At 59.5% G+C, this 6,856-nt stretch overlaps 1 protein-coding gene across 2 annotated transcripts; it reads right to left on the bottom strand.

The window, feature by feature from the left end:
• Positions 1 to 321: 321 nt before the first annotated feature.
• Positions 322 to 6,856, bottom strand: CPA1 (carboxypeptidase A1). Of its 2 annotated transcripts, none has more exons than XM_086690103.1 (10): positions 6,731 to 6,856; positions 6,152 to 6,233; positions 5,466 to 5,699; positions 5,126 to 5,227; positions 4,480 to 4,581; positions 4,194 to 4,304; positions 3,466 to 3,556; positions 2,753 to 2,956; positions 2,192 to 2,193; positions 322 to 586 (listed from the first exon to the last, which is right to left on the bottom strand). In XM_086690103.1, the coding sequence occupies exons 1-10, from the start codon at positions 6,814 to 6,816 to the stop codon at positions 419 to 421; spliced, it is 1,182 nt and encodes a 393-aa protein (XP_086546229.1). In that variant the 5' UTR covers positions 6,817 to 6,856; the 3' UTR covers positions 322 to 418. The 2 variants fall into 2 exon arrangements, with proteins under 2 accessions (XP_086546229.1, XP_025785380.2); XM_025929595.2 differs by lacking the exon at positions 2,192 to 2,193 and adding an exon at positions 2,288 to 2,372 and having other exon boundaries at positions 322 to 592; positions 2,757 to 2,956; positions 6,731 to 6,855.

Genomic DNA, 6,856 nt, shown 5'->3' on the forward strand with positions numbered 1-6,856 from the left:
ATCCAACTGGCTACACTCTTGTACGAGCTGAATTCCTGACCACTGCAGGGTCCCAGGCATTCGGTCAGCAGCTGTGGCTGCTGCTTGCTACTAAGGTATGAACACATCATCCCACCCATGAGCTAAGCCCAGGGTGGTCTAATTAAAACAGACACCACTTGGATCCAAATTCAGAGGACCTCGGAAGGCAGGGGCAATCGAGGCGTCATCTAGTCCAACCACCCGCACATTTCCGGCGAGGCCTGCAAAAACTAAATCACTTCTGCCCTAGCTTGAAAAGGCGGACGTGCCACGTACGTTCCCACATGTAAGCCCCCAAGATTCTGTTCCACGTACACTCAGACTTTATTTGGTCGCCCGGGTGGGGCCAGAGAGGAGGAAGAAGAGAGGGCCGAAGGACCAGTTCAGTAGGGGTGATTCAGGGTGTATTCCATGATGGTCTGAAGCGCCAGCCACGTCTCCTGGGCCGTGGGGACGATCTGGGAGGCCGGCAGCAGGAAGCCATAGCGCCCCGTGTCCCGGAGCTCGAAGGTGAAGGAGTACTTGATGCCCTGGCTGTAGGTCCAGTCAATGGTGCTTCCGCTGGCTTGGTCTGGGGCAGGAGCAGATGCCGGAGAGCAAAGGTCAATCACTTAGAAACACTGGTACGGGCTGGGCCAACGGTCCTAAACCCGGAGCCTCATGCAGGGTTGACTGGAGTCAGCATCTACTAAGTGCCTGCTGTTGACCAAGCAGCCTGGCTCCCTCCCAGGAAGTCCCCCAAGGGGTCTGAGCTCCAGAGGCCCAGACAGGAGGACCGGCAGTGGATCTCCTATCACGGGGGAATGCGAGAAAGTTCTTGCCGTTGCAAAAGCCCCGCTGAAAACCGCCTCCCTCCAACAGCTGCTTTGGTCAAACCTCCAAATATACCAGAGTTACCCGCTTGAGTAACCAGGATCTGTCCCCTGGGGCTCTGGTCTGCAGGAGAGAGTGCAGAAGGCCAGAGGCAAAGCACAGGCCCCTCGTCTGTCTTTCTGGAGGGAATTTTGCCCAGATTTGCGGTTAACAGCGGGTAACAAAGTTGGTTTTGAATTGGGCAGGGGTGTGGGAGGTGGGCTGCGTATCCGGACTTAACCTGGCAACGCCGACTGAACCAACAACCTCTGGTGTGGTTTGAAACCCATTTCCAAACGAGGCCTGAAGTCCAAAACCAAGGCCAGCCCTCAGTAAGACCGTGGCCCGCTCATCCACCAAGCCCTGGGAGCGCGGGGGCGGAGGTACGTGAAGGGTGCCTGCAAGCCCTCTCACCTCTGTCCTTGGCCTCTGACTCAGTACTTCTGCATGTCATCAGCCAGCAAACTTACTGCATTCCTCAGGGCCCTATGGGATCTGCCCCCCCACCCCCCACCTGTCCCCGACAACCCCCGTGTGCTCTCACCCTGCGGCCATCACGTAGGGCTCCATGTTGTCCCTGCTATCCCCCCAACACGCCAGTCCAGATCACATGGCAGGGCCTTTGTTCTAGAAGGTTCCTCTGCCTGGGAGGCTCTTCCCCCAGATAGATAGCCTCTTGGCGCCCTTCCTCGTGTCCTTCAACACTGGCCCAAATTTTCCTGTCTCAATGAGGCCTACCCTTCAACCCACCCACCCAACTTCCATGCCCGATATTCCTGACTCCACTCACCAGGTTCTAGCTTTTCTTTTTCTCCCTAGCATTCATGGCCTAACACGCTGTATCGTCTACTCATTCGTGTTTATTGTCACTCTCCCTGACTAGAACGTACGTTTCCTGATCTTCGCTTATTTCCAACTATTTGCCAAGCACAGAAAACAAGGCCTGGTGCAGAGTAGGTGCTCAATAAACATTTGCTGACTTAATTCCTTTCTGACATAACAGTGCTCCTCGCAGGGGCATTGCACGTACAAGTAAGCTGGGAAAAGATAGGACATATTCTCTCACTGAAAGGCATTGGAGGAAGAGTATTTTTTTAAGGCGAGTTTCTTGGTGATCTACAAACGCCAGCGGAACTCTCCATCCCCTCCTAAAACTGGACTTCCCCCCAGACAAGGGGACAAAAGTTCTCAGAGGAACTGATAGGCTTGTCTGAAGGTATCGACGAAGGCAGAGTTCACTTCAGGAAAGGGCCCCACTGCTCCCCGAGGCACCGCCAAGGGCTGTTGTCCTCGCCCATGCTCCCAGATCTAGGCACACCCCTGGCTGCTTCCTCCAGGAGGGACACCGCGTCAGGCACGAAAAGCCGGCTAAGCTTCCTCCCGGTGCCACCCCAGAGACCGTGCACCCACTTACAAATCGTTTTGATGATGCTGCCGTACTTGAACTTGGTCCCATACAGAGAGGCCAGGGCCGTCACAGCAGACTTGGCCAGCTGATCCTGGAGAAAATGCCAAGCGATACCACCTGTTACGGCCAGCAACGCCAGGGCCAGGGTAGCCCAGCATCTAGCTGGGAAGTAGCCCAGCAGAGAGCACGGGGCCCCGCGCACAGCGGGAGCTCAGCAGCCCCGCGATCCCCAAACCCCGCAGGATGTTTGGCTGGCCGTGGATCACACCGCGGCTCCAGATTGAACTTGTGGTACAAGCTCAAATCTAGCCCTTCCCCTTGCAGTGTCATGGGACAGAAGTGACTCAGCCACTCTGTACCTCAGTTTCCCAGACAGAAAGCGAGACAAGTCCGCCTTGCCGGTCTTCCCAAGGCATCAGGGGTCCGTGGAAAGGGGTGCTGGGCACGGCAGGGCAAGCAAGGGATCAGCACATACCAGCTCGTCCCGGTTGGGGGCTGGCTCTGCCTTGTAGCCGTAGGGATACAGGAGGAGCTGAGAGTAGCTGTGGATGGAGATGAAGGCCTTGATGTTCCCGTGGCTCTTCACAAAGTCCACGATGGACTTGACCTCCACTTCGGAATTTGCAAACTTGCCCCGGTAAGTGTCCGTGCAGGGGTTGCTGCTGGCTCCGGGCACTGTGGGAGGAGAGGGGGGTAGCATTCCTTAACAGCCAAGCAGCGTGGCTTCCACACCCTCAAGTTCTTTGCGTGGAAATAAGGGTGGGATGCAGGAGGGCTCACCCCCACCCTGGAATTAAGGAAAGGCCAAGGCCTTTTATAACCTGGGGGGCCTGCCTCCCTCCCCAGCCAGGTGGATGTGCCCAGAGAGGGAAGGAGGGCTCCCCAAGCAAGACCCATTCTTGCAGTGAAGGGACCACAGAGAGAAGGCGCTGAAGTTACTCTAGAAACCCCCTACATAGGTTTCAGACCTAAGTTCCAATGGGGGGCGATTTGTTTCTACGGACGAGGTGCAAGAAAATCTCAGAGGCCCTCCTCCCTCCCTGGGAGCCTCAGCGGAGAGGCTGGCATCTCTGCCCTCCCTGCTGGGGCAGGAAAGGGGTGGGGTGGGGGGGCCAACAGGACACAGGCGGGGAAGAAGCCATCTGGGTTTCCCGTCCCTGCCCCCAAATCACACTGGGCCTTACTCCCAAAGCCAGCGTCCCAGTTCCGGTTGGGGTCCACCCCAACACAGGAGGAGCCCGGTGTGAGGGATCGAGTCTTGCGCCACATGCGATTCTGAGGAAGGAACCAGACACCTGTCGGTCACCGTGCTGGGCTGGGGGCCAGAGCCCGCGGAGAGCAGTGCGGGCCGTGAGCGGCCACAACCGACACGAGGCACTCCGATCAGGAGCATGGGCGTGGACACAGCACGGATCAGAAGCCACGTTCAACTGGTTGTCGGGAAGGTCTGTCTGCAAAGGGGGCTCTTGGTTGAAGGAGAACAGTGGACGGCAATAGTGGACGGCAACAGTGGACGGCGCTTGGCCAGAGGTTTCTACTGGCGGAAACGAAGGTGCCCCTCCCCCCCGCCCCCTGACCGTACACGCGGGATTGGTAGCAGGTTATACCTGCCATAAAAGTAAAATAAAGTTAGGAAATAAGGTCCAGGGCAGCGGGTCTGGGGGATTTTGTCCCCCCTCCCCATCCCCAGATATATGGCAATGTCTGAAGACATTTTTGGCTCTCTCAACGGAGGGGTTGAGAGTTGAGGGGCCTCATCAAGAAGGCCTAGGATGAGAACCCTGGTCCAGCAGAACAGGTCTGTTTGCCCCTCCCTCAACTTCTGGGGGTTGAGATTCGGGGTGAGTAGCCTGCGGGGCTCAGAGGCCAGGGGCCCGCCGTGTTTTCCCCAAGAACGAGAGGAAGTCTGTACCTTGCTGTGGGTGAAGGCAAAACCATCAGGGTTAGTGACAATCTCCAGGAAGATGTCCATGGAATCAAGAATGGCAGTGAGAGTGAAGTCCTGGCCATAGTCTTGTGTGATCTGGTGGGGGGGACACGCAGGCAGAGCGGGTCAGGCCAGGCATCGGCCACCCTAGAGCAACGGACATCTGCGCCTCTGCATCCCTGCTTCTGGATGCAAAGGGGAGGCCCGGGCTCCCGTGGGCCTTGACCACCAGCCCACCAGGTGAGAACCCTCCTCACCTCCCCCGGCTTACCTTCTTGGCAAACCAGACCCCGCTGGCCTGGGTAACCCACTCCCGGGAATGGATCCCCGTGTCGATCCAGATGGCGGGACGGTTGTTTCCCCCGGTGCTGAACTGAACAAGAAAAGCAAAGAGATCCAGCTCGGGTCTTATCTTGCCTCCTTGAAGGGGAGCACATGCCAGGCCAGAGGCCATCGGCTCCCTGGGTATCTCAGGTTAAGGCTTTCCTTGTGGGGCCATCACTCAGGTGAGGGGTGGGGGTGGGGCCCGCGCAGGAATCCCGCAGAATTTGGCCTCCAGCCTTCACCCTGGCCTTGGGGCAAATATGACTCAGCCAGAACTCCGGGCCCTACTCTTTTCCTCTGCCCAGAACACAGTTCTCTGTGGGGTGTCACAAATAAACCATTTTATCTGGACTACCCGGGCTCTCGGATACTTTCCGCAACGGGACGCTTGCTTGGAAACACTCGGTCACTGAAAAGTTTAAGAACCGTGTGTACCCGGGGAATGCCTACGGCTAGACCAGCATAGAAATTGCGACCTTCCCAAATGTCAGCACGGGGGGTTCATTTAGCAGAGCGTTCTCGGTGACCCTGGGCTCACCCACGGGCCCCCACGCACAGATGTGGGTGCCCATTTTTGCCTAGGTGCCCGTTACCTTCAGCACATAGATGGGACGCCCCTCGTAGGTGTTGCCTATCTGGAGCTTGCTCACAAGCTGTGGGTGCTCGGCCACCAGCATATCCATGAAGCCGTAGATCTGAGAAGGGAGAGAAGGGGAGGCCGGCTGTCACCCGGACGCCTCCCCCCTGCAGCAGCGTCAGCCAGCCTGCCACAGGCCCTGCAACGTAGCGGAGCCGCAGCCCAGACCACCCCGGGCCCCCCCGGAGACGGGGCGGGTGCCGCGCACGCCCAGGTCAGCCCTGACTCTGGCCGCACTCTGCCAGCCTGATGCAGAGCTCCGTGCCGGTGCGGAGTGGTCCCGGGGGCCCCCTCACCTCCTCCAGGGTGTGGTAGGTGGCGTAGTTGAAGGTGTCGGTGGAGCGGGACCGGGCCCGGAAGGCGAACATCTGCTCCTGCTCCTCGTCCAGCAACGACTGCACGTCCTCAATCATGATCGTGTACCCGAGGCCGTGGGCCTCCAGGAAGGCCTTGACAGCCTGGATGCTGGGGAAGGGCACTCGGACGTCGATGGGAGAGCCGGGCTGGCCAGGGCCCCGCCAGAAGTCCAGCTGGAGAGGACGAGAGCGAGCACCGTCACGGTGAGCTGGGCAAGGGCCAGCCGGGAGGGGGTGCCGGCGCCAGGGGGTCACGTACACCTGGGGCTGCGGCGTGGGCGTTAGGGGCCGGGGACCGAGGGGAAACCGTGGGCCCTGGACGGCGTCCACCGCGGTCAGGGAAATGGCCCGGGAAGCATCGCGGAGGAGCTTCAAGACGGCAAGCAAAGAGAAGCGCTAGAGAGAAGGCCCTCCCTTTGCTCGGATGCTCAAGGGCAGGGAGAGTCTGGAACTAGGAGGTTAAATCATTTCCCGACAGGAAGCAGTCCCACGGGTCCTTTCTGGGTGGCTGAGGAGAGCAGGGCCAGGCCCCAGGTGGCCCCAGGGGATGATGGGGTCCTGGGGTGGGGCCAGCTGGCCTGGGAGGAGCCCTGGGGCCTCCTGGAGGACTCCCCACTTCTTCCGACCTGCAGGTGCTCGAGGTCCTCCAGCTCCTTCACCTTCTGGACCTGGGCTTCATCGGCAGCAGAGATTCGGAGCACCTGGTGCCTGGGCAGAGAGGGAGGGGACACTGGGGGCCTGAGCAGCTCTGATTGGCCCTCCACACTCCCCAGGTGGGAGGACCATGGCATCCAGTGGCCTGGAAGCCCCAGGCTGGGCTCGAGCCCCCGGGCTGAGCAGGGGGAAGCACGAGGGGTCTTCGCAAGGGGAGGCCCAGGCTCCTTGGAGCCTTCTGGACACAGCTGCTACCCCGTCCCGGTTTAGACTATTTCTCTCTCTCTCCAAAGCCCATCAGGCCTCCTCCCACCTCCTCTCCTGAAAACTCCTCCTTCAAGCTCAGATTTCTCGGGGGCTCGGGAAGCTGCCCAGAGGGACCAGACCCCTTCCTTCTCAGCCCTGGTGCCCGGTCAGTCTGCCTCCTAGGGCGCGCTAGTCTGCTCCTCTCTGGAGTCATCCCATAAGTCAGTCTCTCTCCTCCAGACGCTGGCTGGGGGCGGAGTCCTCCCGTCTCCTGTCTGAGCACCCCCTTCCCTCCATACCCTTACCCCACAAAGTCCTCTTTGCCAAGGACAGCCCCTAGCAGCACACTCCAAATCAGCAGCCCCCTCATGCTGCGGCCAGCTGGGAACATCAACTGAGGCCGAGAGAAGGTCCCGGGGCCTTTTAAACTC

Source organism: Puma concolor, chromosome A2 (genome assembly GCF_028749965.1).
Source record: "Puma concolor isolate L17-30 chromosome A2, mPumCon1.1.hap2, whole genome shotgun sequence".
NCBI classification, from domain to species: Eukaryota; Metazoa; Chordata; class Mammalia; order Carnivora; family Felidae; genus Puma; species Puma concolor.